This window comes from Ambystoma mexicanum, chromosome 11, assembly GCF_040938575.1.
Source record: "Ambystoma mexicanum isolate Mex_15411 chromosome 11, UKY_AmexF1_1, whole genome shotgun sequence".
In the NCBI taxonomy this organism is placed as follows: domain Eukaryota; kingdom Metazoa; phylum Chordata; class Amphibia; order Caudata; family Ambystomatidae; genus Ambystoma; species Ambystoma mexicanum.
In genome coordinates, this window is record NC_090934.1 from 1,357,424,525 (window position 1) to 1,357,442,728 (window position 18,204).

General features: G+C 44.6%; 1 protein-coding gene across 2 annotated transcripts in view; it reads left to right on the plus strand.

Annotated features, from left to right (window-relative positions):
* Positions 1-18,204, plus strand: part of TRPM1 (transient receptor potential cation channel subfamily M member 1) — a 594,536-nt gene that overhangs the window by 315,806 nt on the left and 260,526 nt on the right. For both annotated transcript variants that reach the window (XM_069624914.1, XM_069624913.1), the window contains exon 2: positions 17,227-17,306. In XM_069624914.1, coding sequence (XP_069481015.1) covers positions 17,227-17,306 — 80 coding nt within the window. The remainder of the gene's footprint in view (positions 1-17,226; positions 17,307-18,204) is intronic.

Genomic DNA, 18,204 nt, shown 5'->3' on the forward strand with positions numbered 1-18,204 from the left:
TGAGGGTCAATTAGTCTGGCCTTCGTTCTGACCATGGCACGGTGTAAGCTGCTACTTAGGTAGTCAATGATGTCAGGCCTATAGGATTTATTTGCTCATGCTCCTTGACCTCTCAGCGGCTTTTGACGTGGTTGACCAGGCGTCGATCTCGAATATCTTTTCTACCATTGTGGGCAGCGTGAAGCGGCATCCTGAAGTGGGTTTCATCCTTCCTAACTTGTTATAGCTCGCAGTTCGTTCAGATGTGGTCTCCTAGGCCAAGAGTGCTTCATGTGCTGTGTGGGGACACCTCAGGGTTCTATACCACTTCCCGTGTTATTTATCTTGATGGAGAGCTCAGGCGTCAGCGTATACAATGCATTGATAAAACCCAGTTCACTCTAAAGATCGCGTCCTTGGCCAACGTCAATCACCTGTGTGATTGTCCAGTCCAGGTGCCCTGGAGTATTGGCTATTTGCTAATTTTTTTAAGATAATCCATCTTAAAACTGATTTTTTGGTTGTGCTCATCTTCTTTCTTTCCATGTTCCCTTCTACAACTTTGTTTCCTTTATCTTCTCTAGGGATGTCACCAGTACTGTTTTCCATCCGTCCACTCTCTTGATTTTCCTTTGAATTGATCTTTAGATTTCCGCCTCCATATCTCGAAGTTAGCCCTAATGTTTTTCTTGCTATAAACATTGACTTCTATTATTCCATTCTTATCAATGTTAGGTCGCTTGTACAGGCATTGGTAACCTCAAGGTTGGATTTTTGTCCTTTTCCTGTTGTTCTTCCGGTCTTTTCTTAGTTTCCCAGTGCATTTTGTGTTGCTCTCTGCAGCACGTGTGGTGATGACTATGTACAATTACCAACACACCATTCTGTTTTTTCTCACACAGTAGCACTTCTTTGTACAATTTCATCACACTCAGCCAGCCTGCAATGCACTTATCTCTGGAGAGGGGGGGTGTGCAATCTTTACCTATCCATATATTTTGGACTGCAACTCCCATAACCACAGGTCACCATAGTCAATGGTGAGGGATCATGGGACGTATAGTCCAAAACATCTGATGAGGTGCAGGTTGCAGACCTCTGACTTAGGTAAGCAGACTCACTTTGGTCTGTTCAGGCATTGAAATCAGAGTATCCCTTTCAGGAGACACAAGTACACCACACTCACAATTCCTTTGCAACTCCTATGATCTGTTCATGCATTGAGATCAGAGTATCCCCTTCAAGAGACACGAGTAGAGCACATCCCGTTTCCTTTGCAACTCCTATGATCTGTTCATGCATTAAAATCAGAGTATCCCCTTCAGGAGACACAAGTAGGGCACATCCCGATTCCTTTGCAACTCTTATGATCTGCTCATGCGTTGAGATCAGAGTATCCCCTTCAGGAGACACAAGTAGACCACATCCTGATTCCTTTACAACTCTTACGATCTGTTAATGCATTGAGATCAGAGTATCCCCTTCAGGAGACACAGTTAGGCCACACCCCGATTCCTTTGCAACTCTTACGATCTGTTCATGCATTAAAATCAGAGTATCCCCTTCAGGAGACACGAGTAGAGCACACCCCAATTCCTTTGCAACTCTTATGATCTGTTCCTACATTAAGATCGGAGTATCCCCTTCAGGAGACACAAGTAGACCACATCCTGATTTTTTTACAACTCTTACGATCTGTTCATGCATTGAGATCAGAGTATCCCCTTCAGGAGACAAGGGTAGGCCAGACCCAGATTCCTTAGCAACTCTTACGGCCTGTTCAAGCATTGAGTTCAGAGTATCCCCTTCAGGAGACACGAGTAGACCACACCCTGATTCCTTTGGAACTCTCACCAACTCTATGTGCATTGAGATCAGAGTTTCCGCTTCAGAGTACCGAGAAGGACATCACGTGTTCTTTTCGAATCCACTGTGTCTTCATTCAATGAGATTAGATACTTGGCTGGTGCCAAGGCAGGTACTTTGGGCAAGGCTGACATTGCCAGGAAACTACTATTTGTGGCTCATGTGTTGTCTATTTGTAAGTAAATCGGCTGCCCGCAAGGGGTTGCACTCACTCGCATGAGATTTAAACTGAAGCGACAAGCGGGCTGCAAGAAGATCTGCCGCGGAACTTCATTAAATGCATAATGGCTTTTAGTAGTAGACATTTGAAAGAATTTAGAGTTTTTATGTCTGAAATAGGGGGCGTAGTTCTACCTCCCATATGAAATCAATCACGATTGAGCGACTTTTTTTAAGAAAGAGAGACTCTGTAATAAAAAGGTTGTAGAAAGTGGTCACTTCTATGCATCGCGTTTCAGAGCAGCCACCAATGAGGAGGGATCATTGCGTGGTATTACGCGGGCCAGTGGGAGTAAGGAAGACCCGTCCATTTTATTTACCTTGAGAGAGTACCGGCATAGCCAGCCGTGGCCCTGCCTGTCCTGCGTGAAATGGTACGGGCTCTGCTGCTACTACCTTATAATGAAGCCGTCTCGGGACTCATGGTGAGTTGAGATCAGGAGGCCAGGATCTCCTTTCATTGCTGTGGGAGAGGCAAGGAGACAGCATGTGTGTCCCAACAAGCAGGGGCTTCCCATTGCATGTCCCCACAGGGTTCTACAGGCGAGAGTTGTGCAGCTGACGGATCTGCCAAACATAACATTATGTTCATATCTGACCTTATTACACTCGAAATAGTGACTACTATAAATTCCAATACTGGGGAGAATGACACAGCCACTGCACCAGGTGCTAACTTCAGTGGTAATTGAACTGGGGCCAGATTACAGAAACTGCATTTTCACAACATTTGTGCACCAGGACAGAGTTTGCCGTAGTGCTAATACGGAATGGGGTAAACTTTGCCCTAATGCAAAAATGCTTCACAAATGTATATTTTTAGCACTATGGCAATTTTAGCTATGGTGCTTTTAATATGCCAAACTGCACTTGTCGAGGTGCAATGGTTTTTAATGTGTCCCAGTGTGTTTAAAAATAGGGCACACTTTGCCCTAGTGCTAATACCGTGCAAACTTTGCACTGGCACTAGTGCAACGTTTCTGTAATCTGGTGCATCTGATGCACGGGGGACATACGCTGCCCAGCGTGGTGATACCCTGTGAGCGCTCAGCTGACCCCCCCCAGCCCGCTGCTCACTTCCTGGGCCTGCAGCAGTCTCCTCTGAAACATCATGTGAGTTGCGAGTGATCTCGAGTCTGCACACGCTCTCTCCTCTCTGTCTCCCCCTCACCCCCCCTCCTGCTCTGTCTCTCTCCGCACAGCATCGGTCAAGACACATCAAGCAGTGTGGAGACATAGGACTTGAGTTTATAATTAAGCACAAGTTCTAAGTGTGAGAACATACATGTGCCATGGTTCACACCAACATTTGCACCTTTGCTATAAACGTGCTCTAATGATGGCGTGTGATCCCAATCCGGTGTCCTCCAAGGCAAACGTGAATCAGACAGCTTTTTGTACAATATCTGCTGTGTAACATACAAATAAATATGTTTGCTGCCGTTCTTTGTTACGTGCCCAACATAGTAAAAAATATCAGTGGGCTTCCAAAATAAAACAGACTGTTTTTAGGTTTGACCAAGTGGCTCCCTTGGCTGTTATGGAAGGTTCTAAATTGGTGATAAGTTATTATGCCCCCCTTAGTACTCGCTCCTGTCAGATAAAATGAAAGAGAAATACAAACCGCCAATGCTCCAGATAAGATTTTGAAGTGGGAGTATTTTACTCCCTATTTATTAAAGTTGGGAGTAAAATGATTTTTTAGGGAGTAAAAATGAAAAGCCAGTTCCCAATGGGAGTATTTTGTAAGCGGGTAAAAATATGTTTTAACCGGGAAACGCAAATGTTTTTTGTAATAAATATTTCTTTGCACCTAGTTATTCATACACATTAAAATATACATGTTTACTACTTCTTATCAGTCAGTAATAATAGCAATTTCTTCCTCTGGTACTATGTGTAGTGCTGGCCCAAACATATCCCTGGAGCTGTGTGAGTGAAAGCAGGGGCACAAGGTCATATGTGCCTGTTTCCCATTTTTTGTTGGGAGTATTTTTACTCCCTATGTTTCTTTTTTAGGAGTATTTGCCTATTTTTAGGGAGTAAAAGTGTCTGATAAACGCTTTTTCACAGTATATATTAACTATTTACTGAATTGAAGAAAGAAGTGTATGCATTGTATTTCATCATCTTGATTTTGGGCAAGGAACCCTGCTTTCTGCTTTTAGTGAAGTGTACACAGAAATACAGACGGAATTCACTGTGTCCTTTCAGGATTTGTTTGGGAAAAAACAGAAAAAAAGTGGAAAGGCATGCCTCTTGCTTAGCTCTCCAGATTGTCAGTCAGGCATTTCGAAACAACAGTTGTGCAAAGTAACACAAGAGAGAGGCTTTCAAATGAATTCACGTCTCTTTCATGATGTTTGAATGGCTGCAGTCCGCCACCACAACAGTAGCATCCGTGTCCCATCAAGCGCTGTGTAATTGCCGATGCCCTGCACACAAGTCCAACCTAAGTGCATAGGGTGCACAGTCCCTCACTGTGATTTCATTGTAAACTGCGGAATAATGTCCCTTAGGTTACCGCAACGGTTCGTGCGCCCCAGCATCAGTGAGAAGCGTTCCACCTTAACATTTGTATTCCGCTAGGGCTTTCATGTTATGTTATATTATGTTGGCACATTTTTAAGGCGCTCTCTGTCGTTCACCAAAGGTATCTTGGCGCTGGAAACCAATAGAAACTGACTAAACCACCCAACAACTAAAATAAAAGAGTTTTTAGGAAGCGCCTGAAGACGATGGTTTTCTGTGTCTCTAACTGCTTGTTGAAAAGCATTCCACAATTTAGTGGCATCCGCCAAAAAAAAAAGCACGGCCCCTGGTTCTAGCCAACTTGTATCGTGGGATAACAAGAAGGCAGCCATCTTGCGAGTGGAGGCAGGAACATGAAGCTGAAATTTAGCCTACAGATACTCCACACCGCACCTTATCCATAAAGGTGAACGACACAGAGTGATTTAAACGCAATACGTTTCATGATTGTGGTTACCCCTATTTCAACCAAAGTGTACATTAACCGTAAAATATATTTATCTAGATAAGGGATTACAAATTTTTTGCTACAAACTTGACTCTATCAGATCACCGGATGTTTTCGATTCAATTCTAGCTCAATCGGGCAACAAATGATTTTCCTTATTTATTTTTTGTAATTTGTTTTAAAAGACATTGATGCTCTTAAGCACTGTCCGGCTATATATGCAGCACGCCATACGCTGGGCATCTTTGGGGGACAGATTTAGAATTCGTGTATATATACCACTTTAGACCATGAGTAAACTTATTTCATTCATTACATTTGTGCAGTTTGTAACTTCCCATATTTGAGATAATGGGAATCTGCAACTAAATACCTTTTATTTATACCCTTTCATAGACAGAGAAATAGTCTCAGATGAGCACAGTTCCCAAAATTGATTACAGACACATTTCTCATGGTACTTTGGTACTTGTTGACGCTTGTGGGTTATGGACACATTGCCTGGGAAGCGTATTCTCTTTACTAATTTTGTTAAGTGAACAAAACTCTTTGATATTGGCATTTCCCTGTGACAGCGTTTGCCTTTTATACTGAGCGCCATTTATTTAGCATCGCCTTTGATGAAAGTGGAAGGGCGCGGATTAGCGGACAGAGGGAAAAGCCTGCTTAATCCCATTTCATCTGCTTGGCCTCCCTCATGGTCTCCTCTGTCTGCGACTGGGGAGCTCCCCTTTGTGACATGCTTTCCCTTTCAGCGGCTTTCCATAACAAGGATAAGCTGTGCTCTTACGCATGTTTAGCGCTGTGGACGCTGGTATATTTTGGCAACAGGGATGTACATTTATTAGGGGAGAGTGTTGATCTTCCCAAGGAAGAGATCTATGTGGTCTCGAAAGCTGCCGGACAAAAATTTGAGTTAGTCAAATAACAAGATCTGTGGAAGATCCCAGGGGGGAGTTTCCTTTTAAACAAAAAGTTGTGCGTTTTGGCTGGTTGGCACTGTATCCCGCCAAGCCAATGAAGGCCGCCCTTCGGAATTCATTACCTAAATTCCTTTGGGAGGAAGAAAATCACTGGTGTATCGAAAACAACTGAAAACCTTCCTCTTGTGTTAGTAAGTTGAATTTATTTTCTTTCACCCTCACTGGACTAAGGCTTTAGAAACATGGCAAGCACCAGGGTGCCCCTTTGTGGGCATAACCTGTCCTGTATAAGTAGAAAATAATGGTCTGACATCTACAAATAATTAAATGAAGAGTTGACCACATGTTCATTGAGTAGTAGGGAGGGCCAACGGCACGCGTGCGAGGGATCCGAGATGATGACACGTGATTTGGGTTTGATAGCCCTTCATCAGGACATGGTAATGAGAGTCAGTTGTGCATATCGGTCGATGACTGGATCACAGGCACATTACATAGACTGCGAGTTGCCCGTATTTTGTTTGACGAATAGCTCCATGTAAGAATTGCTCTCGCAACCATAAAGTCATTCACATGCACATTCAGTAGGAGAGTCAGTCACATTTATAATCTGTGTGAAATGGTGTCCCGTGCAAGGGTGAACTGGGTATTTGAAAATGCATTGATTGAGTAGGAGAGAGTGAGGGCCTTTGTCGCATTAATCCGGAGAGCTTGTCCTGCTCACATTTTCTAGGAAATGGGGCTATATATACAGGTAGGGGAGTTGGTTTTATATACATTTGATTAGCGGTCCAGGCACATGTATTTTGGGCTAGAGAATAAGGCCTTTGTGGATTTACTTGTGCCCACCTTATCTGAGTAATTGCAGGAGGCGCAGTTGAAGGGAACAATACTCCCCAACAATGGGTCAAGCTACAGAGGCAGAATCTCCGAAACCAGACAAGGATCAGACTCTGCAGTGCCAGACAGACCCTCTTCCTCATTTAATACCAGCTTCAAGACTCCAACTAGTGTTACAGCGCAGCAGGTTCTGGCATAATACTCGCTCTGGTCCACGCCAACCAATGAGGCGACACCACAATATAATGGGCTTGTGGAGGAGCCAATGGCAGTGTCAGGTCTAGATGCTGAAAGGGCATTTCATTCCTTGAGGTGGGACTGTTTATTCTGTGCCTTACAAAGATCTGGGGTTGGGCAGTCGCTGATTTGTGGATTAAATGACTCGACACAAATCCGACTTTCTGGGCATGTACTGCCCTGAGTGGGAATTGCAGCCTGGTTTGAGGCAGGGGTCCCTACTGTCGACACTTGTGTTTGGATTAGCGAGGGAACGAATGCCATGCAAAACTATCGATAAATTCAGTGGGAAGGGTCAATCGGTGGTGGGCACCCACGAGATCATCTTTCCATATATGGGCAGTATTTCATTATGTACATATATGGAATCCGGAGCAAACATACCCAGAAATGTAGATGCAGATGGACTTTGAGGTAGCAACAGGCAGGCAAATACATTGTGCCAAATCTCTTCTCTTCCCAGTAGCTGAAAACAAGAGTGGCCCAAGCCTGGATTCAGTAATAATGATCTCCTAATGGATTTCTCTACTTGGGGATACCGATATGCCATGCGGAAAGATATTCTATGGTGTAATCTCTACAGTAAAATGGCAGGGATGGAAAAATACACAGATCTGGCGTAAGCTCCATATCGATGATGGGCAGGATAGTGTTGGGGGAAAATGGTGCTACTCCCTCTGCTGTGGTCATTCCCTCGCAGTACTGGCTGACACTCAATGGAGATGAATACAACCTAAGCAAAACTAACTTGGTATGCCATGCAAGCTTAATGCTCCTGAAATGACCCTACCAGGAGTAAAACTGTCATGTTGCAAGCTACTAGACAGACTTAAAAAGGAACCTACTCTCTCAGCTCTTCACATATACGGAGCACACCATCTCTTACTCACCAAGAGTCAATTGTTATTCGCCATTGGAGAGTGGCAAGTACACATTTTGGGCTCTGACCCTATGATAGAGGTGGTGAAGGGAGTCCCATACTTTGAGTGATATGGCACAGTGACAAGCCGGAGTGGAATGGGTGTGGGGCGACAGGCAGATTCTGCTGCCGCCGCGGTGATAGTTCAGCGCTGGGCATGATCAACTCACCTGGAAAGCGTGCTGGAAGAGGCCCATCACGTAGCGGGAACTTGTCTGTATTGATTCCTACTGCGTCATAAGCAAGAAGAAAGATAAACAGGAGTACGCACCTGGGGAATCCGTGTGACCCGAAACAGACACTACCAAATAAGTGTGAGATACAAAGTAGTGTGTCTGCAAGGAAGGATGATTTGTGGCTAGGGGGAGCAGGTCTGCAACAAATGGGGCCTTCTATGTGAGGGAGATAACGTGATATTAGGCAGGAATTTGATATTCCAGTCAGGTAATTTCTAACATACCTGAAGATCCAATCGCTGGCTAGATAGCCGGGCTGGCTTATTTTATGAGCCTCCCCGGTCAACCTTGATTGTGTGCCTTGTGGGGCATCGTGTTAGGTTGAATTGGGAACAGGACCTGGATGTCACATTTGCGGAGTCAGATTGGGAGAAAGCCTTTCCTCGTGCCAAACAGGTTTCACCGACTAAACAGGCTTTACCGAATACAGGATTTACATGGATTCAGTTTACAATACTACGTAGGAGCTCCTCAGAGGTTGCCTACATATCCTCCCAAACGCTCACTGAAATGCCACAGATGTGGGCAGAAGATGGTGGTCTTCCTTCGGAGGATTCGGACATGTCTGCCCTCACAGATTCAGCGGTGGAAACTCCTTGACTACCTAACAGCACGGAAGGGTTCGGGTAACCTACACATGGATAGGATACGTGCACTAGGTTTGTTGCCAAGGGCAACATGAATAGAAATCTCATTGCACTGGCTTTGCTGTGACGTAAGCGCTCCACCATGCATTGGTGCAGCAGCGTGCCGATTTGAAGCTTAGCACAGAGATATGGTTAAACGAGGTACAGTGGAGGAGGCATGGCTGACCGAGAGGTAATACTTGGGTACAGTCCCTTCTTGCACCAGAGAAAGAGTTGGCGGAGGAAATGCTTTGAGCTGGCATGAGTACTGGGGAATGTTGCTGCGCGTATGGCAGCACTGAAGTAAGGAGCGTTAGGGCGCTATTCACAGTGGTGAGTAAGAGAGAGAATACAAAGCGGATACTTTCGGTAAACTCCAATCTTTGAGGGCAAATAATGGGGTTTGTCCCTTGCAAGGAAATGACATTCCAGTGAAGTTGTCATCTTTTTTAATATATATGGAAATTACTAGGATGAATTTTCTGATCAATCCAGCAGAATCCATTATTGGATTAGATAGTCACGAGTGTTGGTTTAGATAGTCGTTGACATGAATTGTATACACTTTATATGATAGCCCAACCGAGAGATAGGGTAGTATTTGATGCAAGTTTGCATATCTACATAGGGTCGAAGAGTTGGTCAGACCTATACTGGGTGGTCGAGTCATTTATAGGAGTGCTGATCAAACATGTGTTTTATAGGCTAGTCAGTCGTGTATACAGTGGGCACGGGAGTGGGTCACACATACAATTTATAGGAGACTAAATCACACGGGGATTGGGTGGGAGAGTGGCTCATATATGCATTGACAGAAAAGGCTACAGTTTAATTTGAGTCACCCATGAATTCACTGAGAAGGGGAGTCAGTCAGATGACCATTCATTAGAGGAGTCAGTCGCTTATTGCCTATACGAGCAATGGTTACACATAAACTGACTGATAGAGGAGGTTTAGATACTTTGAGCCCGATTCACAGAGCATTTTTCAGTGGGATTGTGCCATTATAAAAGGCTTCTTATGTGAAAGAGCTCGTCACAAATCTGTTGGTGTTGAGTAGGTCCTATGCATATTGAGTAGGAGAGTCAGTCACGTATACCTCATGTAGGGGAACCAGCTTGTTGGTCACAAGCACTGATTATTGACGTAAGATTCTTCAATAACTCTGCAAGACTTTGCCAATATTTATCTTTCTGTGTCTCTGGTTCCACACTGACCCCACTTGGAAGTGACTGACTGCCCTGAGCCATCACAGTGGACGTAAGCACACTTAGTTGATGGTTCTAATCCATTTGCAATGACCGGACTTGCACTTCACTGAACCTGCCCCGCCTTACCCCACTGATTGAACATAGAAGCAAATGATTAGATACATGGTAAAAGTATGAAGTTTCCAGTCACTAACCAGCCACACAGTCACTTGCCGCCTCAATTCTATACATACACACAGCACTCCATTTCTTTCTTGCCAAGAGTCAATTATCACTAGCCAATGACTAGTAGTACGTAGGATATTTCAGAAATGGGTTACAGCACATTGGCGATGCAGTGACTGACGGGGATTGCGCACTGCCACAGCTGGTACATTAGCTATTCTATGTTAACCATTAGCATGCTCCCTTCTGGGGGAGACAACCAATCAAGAGGCTAGGAAGATGGGCTGATACTGTCAATATAACCCACTTTCCAAACTGCCTAATGGCCGGTTCCTCCGCCCCACCTTCACCCCCTGACTCTCCCTTCCCTTCCCTTTTTTAACAATCCGCTCTTCCCCACCTACCTCATTGCTGTGGCAGCAGCGAATGCCACCACCGCAGCTGCTGCTTCCGCTCCATAAGGTTGCCATGGATATGTACGGAGCCCCACCTTCCCAATCCGTGGCTGCCATCTTGGCATAGTATTTTCTTTCCGTGAACGGGACACCGCGGGTGCTAAAAGTGTTAAGTCGTGAGGGCTTTTAATGTGGGCCCTGCGATGTTACCCCCCGGTATAGCCCGTTGAACGGGTTCTTAACGCCATATAAAAAACAATACTGTGGCTACAGGAAAGCACTCGAGCCAGAGCACACGACAGCATATTGCCATTAATGGCTAAGCCAATGCCGTGGAATATTTTTAACTATCATGTATGTTAACAATTTATAATTTTAAGATACATATTACCGAAATATGCAAATACCGAAAAATTGAAATTGTCAACATCAACAAATTTTGGGGGAAAATAAATAAATATATATATATATATACATATATATGTGCAAGGGATGTGGGGGCAGGAGGCAATGGATTGGAAAAGTGCGAGGGGCGTTGAGGGAACCACTCCATGTATGCAGGGTCGTAAATGGTGTTACAAAAAAAAATAAAATAAACAGGAGCCTGCATTCGTGAAAATCCAGTTTGGGAATATGTGGGTGGAAAGACCCGCGGCCCACAACCAAGCCAATGACGGCACGTGTAATTGATGGACGTTCTTTGTATGTCCAATAGACATCCTCTTGGCAGGAAGTAGCTCTTTTCGCTCTTTTTTTCCCCAAGTCAGGGCGCTCTCGTTTTCGACCACAGAGCAAAGAAACTTGATGTTGGTATCACTGCCAACTGAGAAGGTGATCCTTTAAGGACCTTCAGAAGTAAAGAAAGGTGTGTGGGCTCCGACCATCATTGTAAAACAGTTTGTTCCAGACTAACTGCCTGGGACATCTCTACCTCGAGACCTATACACCTTTGGGGGCCTCTCTACTGAGAGTCTTCTCTACTCTGGGGCGGTTAGTCTGTAAAGGGCCATGTTAGACGGTTGACATCTGTAATAGGCCAGAGGATATTTTTGTCTGCTAGCTTCCAAGCCCACCAAGGTCCCCTTCCTTGGCAGTTTTAGTTACTTATAGTATAAAGGGAGGCATTGTTGTAGCTGACCGCTGTAAAAAAAGGACAAAAACGGACAATCAAGGCCTGCTGCCTCCTACAATTGTCCAGCCGTTCCTCTCTTTCTCCACACAGTCAGCCTATTAAAAATATGTGGAACGCTTTGTTTATCAGGCGCTTTTTTAATGAAAGCCCTTATGGAAGACTCCCGCGTCTTTACCACTAAGGGGGCCTCCAAAAATCAACCTGCTTCATTTCAAACGTGTACAGGGGATCTCTGAATCCGAGAGACGGAGTCAGCCGGTAAGTATTGTTAAGTGGGGTGCTCCTGCTTTTAGTAAAGACTAGTTGTGCTTGATTGTATTCACAGGCCTCCAAGTCTGGTCCTTAAAAGCCAAATCCACGCCAGATTTTCAGGCTATCCGCACAAAATACATTTCACTGCACTGAATCCTAATGCGATTTAGTCACCTAGTCAGTGGTTATCCTGAAAACCTGGTGTGGTTGTATCAGTGTGTGGGATTTATAAAGCAAAAAAACGAGTTTAGAAGCACCTGGCGGAATACAAGTAAAGGGGAGGTTCTCCAGAGAGGCTGCGGTCTTCAGGTCCTTCCTGAAGTGTAGGATGGAGATAGGCAATCTTTAGTCTCTAGGACTGAACTTAGAGAAGCGTGATGTATGCTTTCCTTAGGTCAAAGGCAGAGCCGGCCTTAGGGGGGGCAACCGGGCGGCCGCCCGTGGTGCCACGTCCCCACGGTGCCATTAGCCCCCAACACGCCAGCTCGGGGGAGTCTTTCAAGGGCTCCATTGAGCTGGCGCTGTGGGAGAAGGTGCAGCAGGCAGCCTTTTACTGTGAAATGTACCCACGGCGGCGGGTGCATATGTGCCCTCCTGCCACGGGCACTTTTTATAAGAAGAGGTGCCATTAGCCCCTCACCACGCCACATCCGGGGAGTCTTTCAAGGGCTTCTCCGAGCTGGCGCTGTGGGACAAGGCGCAGCAGGCAGCCTTTTACTGTGAAATGTGCCTGCGGGGGAGGGGGGTGCATTTAAATGCGCCCCTGCGCCACGTACACTTTTCATAAGAAAAGGTGCCATTAGCTCCCCACCACGCCAGCTCGGGGGAGTCTTTCAAGGGCTCCCCCGAGCTGGCGTGGTGGCAGGCGCCTCATTGTTATTGAATGAACCCGCAGTGGCGGGCTCATTCAATGACAATGGGGTGCTAACGCACCTTATTTAACCTCCTTGCCAGAGTGAGGAGTTTAAAACATTTTTTTTTTAAATTGCCCATCCTGGCCCCGCCCCCTGTTAACCAAGGGCGCGCAGTGGCCGTGGGAGTGCGGGGGGCACCATTTCGCCCAGGGCGCTGCTGCCCTTAAGGCCGGCCCTGGTCAAAGGTCACCTTGGGAAATCACTGTGCTGACAAAGTTGACCTGCACTGTCCGCTCCAGAGGGCCTAAACACCAGATGGTGTGCAGGGTCATCCCTTGCCATTCCAATGAGAAGTGCATGGATGTCACCGCCATTCCCAAAAGTCCCCTATTACGACTAATGGTACTTTCCAACAGTTCGGGCGCCAACGCTTAATCCTTCTATTTATCTGTCAGTGACTTGATCAGAAACCAGTATCTAGACTGAGATAATCCTCTTTCGATCCGTCTCCTCTCTGAGGACTGAAGTTGGACGTTTTGGGGCCTAGCTTCAGAAACTTTGACCAGTGCAACTATAATTGTACATGGTAAAGAAAAAGGACAATAGTCCTCTGCTTGCAGCGCTCTGCACCTATGTTACTGTCGGTGTACCCAAAAGAAGGTACCATTTCAGTTTTCGGCCTGTCTGGCTATATTTATTTGTGAACAGCAATCAGATAATGTGGACATGTTTACAGAATGTTCACTGGGTAGGGATACTTAGTGAATTACATATCAAACCACGAAGTAAACCTAACAATAAAACATGAAAAAACACATGACCCTCTTTCGCTATAACAGGACTCGCTTGTCCTTGTGTCAATGCATATAACAGTTCCTGAAATCACATCCAGTATTTCTCAAACTTTTTGCATTCGAAACGTAGATGGGAAAAGCAATAGAACATTAATTCACTTAGGTGTAGCGCGCGGCAAGCAGAGGACAATTATGCTTTTTGTTTAACTTGATCTAATAGGTCACCTAGGGAAGTCACCAGATCCCCTGCTACTGCAGCATATCCCCATTTCTTTCAAGCTTTCCCATTCCATAATGCAGACGAGTGTATGCGCACTCCTGTTTAGGTTCCCTACCCCTAGGTTTGTATACATTGGGCATGGTTTTAGCACTAGGCAAAGCTAACATTGTCGCCCATGTATCCCCAGGACAATCAATGCCCTGGTGCAAACATGCATTGAAAGAATGAGGTGTTTTAACTAGAGTGCCCTCGGGCAAATTCCGTGCACCTCTGGAAAGGGTCTTTAATGTGGCCCCTGGATACCCACACTGTATGCTTAATATTAAACCAAGCTTGTGAACGCGCGCCATGATGTTCAGACAGTGAATGCCTGCGCTATTATTCGACCGGGATTAAAATCAAGCTCCGAATAAAACCATTAAACAAACCAGTGCAGTGAAACTTCAAAGGCCGTCTAGGGAGCATTCTTCCGATCTGCGCGGCTTGGGGTTGCTTTCCCAACACTGGCGTTGACAGACAAACCACTGGGGCAAGTAATGTCGTCTTTGTGAGGACTGACAGAAGGGGGTTTGCAGGCGGCGTGTTCAAAATGGAAGTCTAAGTTACTCCGCAGAACATCCTAGAAAAATCAGTCCTATCACATTTTTTGTGGCTCGGTATGCATTCCAAGCTCTAACAATTTATTGAGCCAGAATTACGAAATAGTAATTCCTGATTACCAACAGAATGAAGCCCTTACGGACTAACTTCTCGTGTTAACATCTAAGAACACCTGAAGAGATATTACCATTCACTTTTGCAATAAGGGTGCATTGAATACAACCTTACGAAGACTGAAGCCCATACAGATTAAATTACTGTGTCGATACCAAAGAACTTTTAAAGAGATATTACTACTCACTCATGAAAAGAGGGCCCATTGAATTCAACCTCATGAAGATACTAATGGCAGAGGCAACTATTTACTAGCCGCTTCGAAGAAGATTTTTCCAAACATTTGGATATTCACAGTATCAGTTCAGAGAACCTCTGCTGATACAGCTCAAAGAAAGGAAGACATAGATTGCACTTTATAATAGCCTAGGTGACTTCTACAACTCCTGATGAATGTTCCAGAATGACAACAGTGAACAGAAACATGTTGAGAGCTATAATTAGTTATAAAATTGTGATGCTATGTTAGATAAAAACAACACGTTGTATATGTTTACAATCTGAAGGACAATTAAGAGTCAAGATTCTCTTTCTTCTTCTTTATTAATCAACTCTCAGTCATATGAGTGCCAACATTAGGATATAACCAGTCACAGACTATGTTTTAATAGTTTTTATTTGAATTGATGTATTGATTGTCTTTAGACTCATTCATTGTATTTTTTTACAGATGTGTTTAATACATTTTGTTATATTTTTCAATTTACCACTAGATTCCCTGAACTGTTTTGTATGATCCAACTACCTCACTAATTACTTAAACATGTTAGTTACATGTCACGTATGTAGAGTTGATTGTTTTTAAAGAATGAAAGCCTTCTGCATCATCGATACCTTACACACAAGAAAGTCAAAGAAAGCATATGTATAATAAAATGATCTGGTATAACAACTCATGCAGGGTTTCCTTCTACATGTGCCACTGCCATGAAGCATGGGACACCACCCCAAATTTTTAATGTACCTATAGAGGCCTCGCAAATGCATCAAAATCACAGTAGACCTGCAGGTCTAGATCCTTGGTTGACATACTCGATTTTAGAAAAATTCACTCGCCCCTTGGCGAAGGGTGACAAGAAATGTCTCAGCGCTTTTTGTAAATTGGTGTATGTCGCCATTAATGCACTTCATATTTGGTACAATGCTGCCACACAGAGGCCAGTCATGCACAGTGAAATTTCATTTGCCATTTACTGCAAGTAAATGTCAAATTAAAGTTTCAAACATCCCCATAATTTTCAGCAAGTTCGAGTATCATGCAAATGGTACACACACTTCATAAAATCTACTCAACTGTGTGAGTAGATTTTGCAAGCAATGTAACTCTTAACATGAACTCTTTCAGATTCACCCAAGTAGTCAGCTATTTACCATGTTTGCATGTAGGTGCCCTACCTGAGATAGCGTGGTACAGTGTGCTGTAATATTCTTGGTTGACTGATATATTGACCAAAAAGGGGAAGCAGTTCATTACTTAGCTGCAGGCATTGTGCCTTTTGTCAACATTATTTCTAGTGCACTTCTTTATTTTGTATACTGCTTTACAGCATGAAGTGAAATATTATATTCTGAAATGTTTTCAGGTTGCCTGTGCACATGCCAGTGGCACTTGGTGTTTTCATATTTCTGACGTGATCACATATGAATATTCACATTCAATCTCCCTCATGGAGGGGTACCAATGATGCTGACTAAAAAAGATCACCATTGTTGACCGGTAGTGGCCTATCAGTCGCTGTGCCCCAATGTCTTTCCGATGGCGCCTTGGCACTTTACAGGCACAAGGATTTCGAGAAGGGTGGCCCTTGTGTAGTCACACGTGGAGGGTGAGGGAGGCATATTGTGTCCATCATATGCCCCCCACCCTATCACTTCTGCTTGTTGAGTGGAGGAAACTTTGTCCAGACAATACCCCTGCCTAGCAGCTTCTGTTTGTAGCAAAGGGGTGCATTCTGTGCAGAATATATTCCAGCCTCATCACTTCATTCTGGGTAGGAACTTTCCAAGGTGTTTTAGGGTACCCCCCCATCCATGTTTATGAAACATGCAACTAAAGCCATAAAAAGGGGCATATTGCAAGCGGTGCCATGACTGTTGATTGAGGGCCTGATTCATGGAATTATTTGCACTGCTGAAAAGTGACTTTGCACTGCCAGCTCGAATCTTGATTCATGGAACTATGCAAAGTGAATTTTTGCAGTGCAAAGTCATTGCAGAGCCATTTTTGCAATACAAAATGAACTTTGCACTGCAAAAATACACTGTGCACATTTCCATGAATCAGGGTTTGTGTTGGGCGTGCAAAGTCACCTTGCAAAATAATTCCATGAATCGGGCCCCAGGTGTTTTAACAAAAGCTTATTGTGGAGATGGATTTCGGGAATGTAACTTTCTCACTGCATAGAAAGTAATAGTGCCGCTCACAGTCGTGTAAGCAATCAATCGACAACATATGGTATTGGCCACTCGCCCCTGCCTCCTCGTCGCCACTGGACACACACAGCTGGTCTTGCAATGCCTTGTTCCTTGCTCGTTCCTTGGAGACACAAAGCTCCACAATATCCCAATTTCCCCCTAGAACTTCATTGTAAATGAGGCCCTCAACCCATCACGTCCATCCCTGGCACCTTGGCATCCTCAGTCTGACGTCTTGTTTTCTTCCAGGGTCAAAAGGCATGGATAGAGAAGACTTTTTCCAAACGCGAATGCATCTACGTAGTTGCCAACAACAAAGATGTTAGCCGGTGAGTGCGGGGGCGGGGGGTTGGCCGAGAGTTTGTGTGACAAGATACAATTGGCGCCCATTGCTTGGTGTGTTGAACACAGAAACATAGGATGTGGAAGCTGGTAGCAGGTGGTTGATTGTTGGCTGATTTTAGCAGCGTAGACTGTTCTTGAACTGTATTAGGCGCTGCATCTGATTCAGAACTTTTTCTAAAATTTTGTTGTTTTTTTCTGCCTCCTGGATACCTGCTTATGCGTAATAGCATACATTTGCAATAATTGTACAATACACTCATAGGTCTGCTTCAAAGCTCTGCAATTGCCAGATGATCGCCATCTCCCATGGAATGGTCTGTCTTGGGTTGATCAAGCTATGTATAAAATAGCACTGCCCTCTAAGACAAAGGCAATGTTGTGCAGCAAAAGGCTTGCAGGTGGGCTAATGTTCATACCCACAATGCTTTGCTCATGTGGCTCTGAATTGGAGGTGAGCTTCCAGTGATGGCTACTGGTTGGCCCTGTGGCATCTGTGACTTGGCTCAAACGATGACACACACGCACGCAAGCATGAGCATTCTTTGCTGGTGTCTTTCCATCTAAGAGAGAATTTTTGAGTAGTCCCAAATTTTTGGCTCCCCAATCTCTACTTTACTTCCAAGATGCAAGTTCTTCTTGAAATGAACAGCACTCTTAGACCATAATCTAAAGTACGACTTCGAGGTGGCAGCTGGCAGAGTTTTACCTTGAACCTCTCCTTACATTGGCAGCGAGAATCTCTGGTTAGTAGCCCTGACTAAACCCCCAAGAATACACCTTCATCTTAGTTGGATCAGATTGCGTATATTTTGGTGCTAGTCAATGTGCTGGCAGCAAAGCCTGCTGGCACCTATGCAAGAGGGTATTCACTGATTTGTGTGG